Genomic DNA, 762 nt, shown 5'->3' with positions numbered 1-762 from the left:
AGAAGGAGTGATGTGACAGTTCATAACACCATTCATATCAATAGTGAATGAGATGGATTGATGAATGAGAAATGAATAGGAAGATGAAGGAAGAAAGATAGGAATGAATACACAATGATCCAACTTAACTTCACCCAACACACCATTAGAACACTCACGATATGAATAACCACTGTAACCCTCAGGACAAGTAGAAGGAGAGATTTGACCTTCATTCACTGAAGGATAGTTGCCAATTCCAGGACATACAGATCCTGTCGGCTTACAATAGGCCATATGAATTGATGAGATACACAAGGAATTTGAGTCAGTATCAGTGATTTGCCATCGATATCTGCAAAATCCAGCCAGAGCCACAGGAACAGCAATCTGAGGCTTTGTTCGAGAAGTCACAGTCTGATTCACAGCATTCAGAATTGTTACTGACTCCTGTTGATAATCAGGATTGGAATAACCACAGATATAAAAGTCCCAAGAAGAAACAGAATAATAACCTAGAATGTTGAATGAATTCCATTTACTTCCTTCCAGATTCTCAACAGTCCATTCAATATAGGTTCCAATGGAGTTAGGAAGCTCACCAGTAGTGAAAGGATCCAGATCCATGATTCCATCAAGAGTACCTGAAGTGGGATTTGTAGATTCAAGTGAAGAATAGGAATTAACAACAGTAGAACAGTCTTCAACTCCAAATACTCCAGTAGCATCAAACACAACAGCATCAGAAGAAGAACCACTCAAAGGACGATGAATCTCGAAACT

General features: G+C 39.1%; 1 protein-coding gene across 1 annotated transcript; it reads right to left on the bottom strand.

Moving 5' to 3' along the window:
• Nucleotides 1–37: 37 nt before the first annotated feature.
• On the bottom strand, nt 38–606 carry JH06_5757 (hypothetical protein; the record flags this gene model as incomplete). The annotated part of the gene is made up of 3 exons (XM_014669143.1): nt 38–123; nt 153–494; nt 522–606. The coding sequence occupies 3 exons, from the start codon at nt 604–606 to the stop codon at nt 38–40; spliced, it is 513 nt and encodes a 170-aa protein (XP_014524629.1).
• Between the last annotated feature and the right edge of the window lie 156 nt (nt 607–762).

This window comes from Blastocystis sp. subtype 4 (genome assembly GCF_000743755.1).
Source record: "Blastocystis sp. subtype 4 strain WR1 chromosome Unknown seqid_1094, whole genome shotgun sequence".
NCBI classification, from domain to species: domain Eukaryota; class Bigyra; order Opalinata; family Blastocystidae; genus Blastocystis; species Blastocystis sp. subtype 4.
This window is presented reverse-complemented; position numbering and strand designations above follow the sequence as displayed.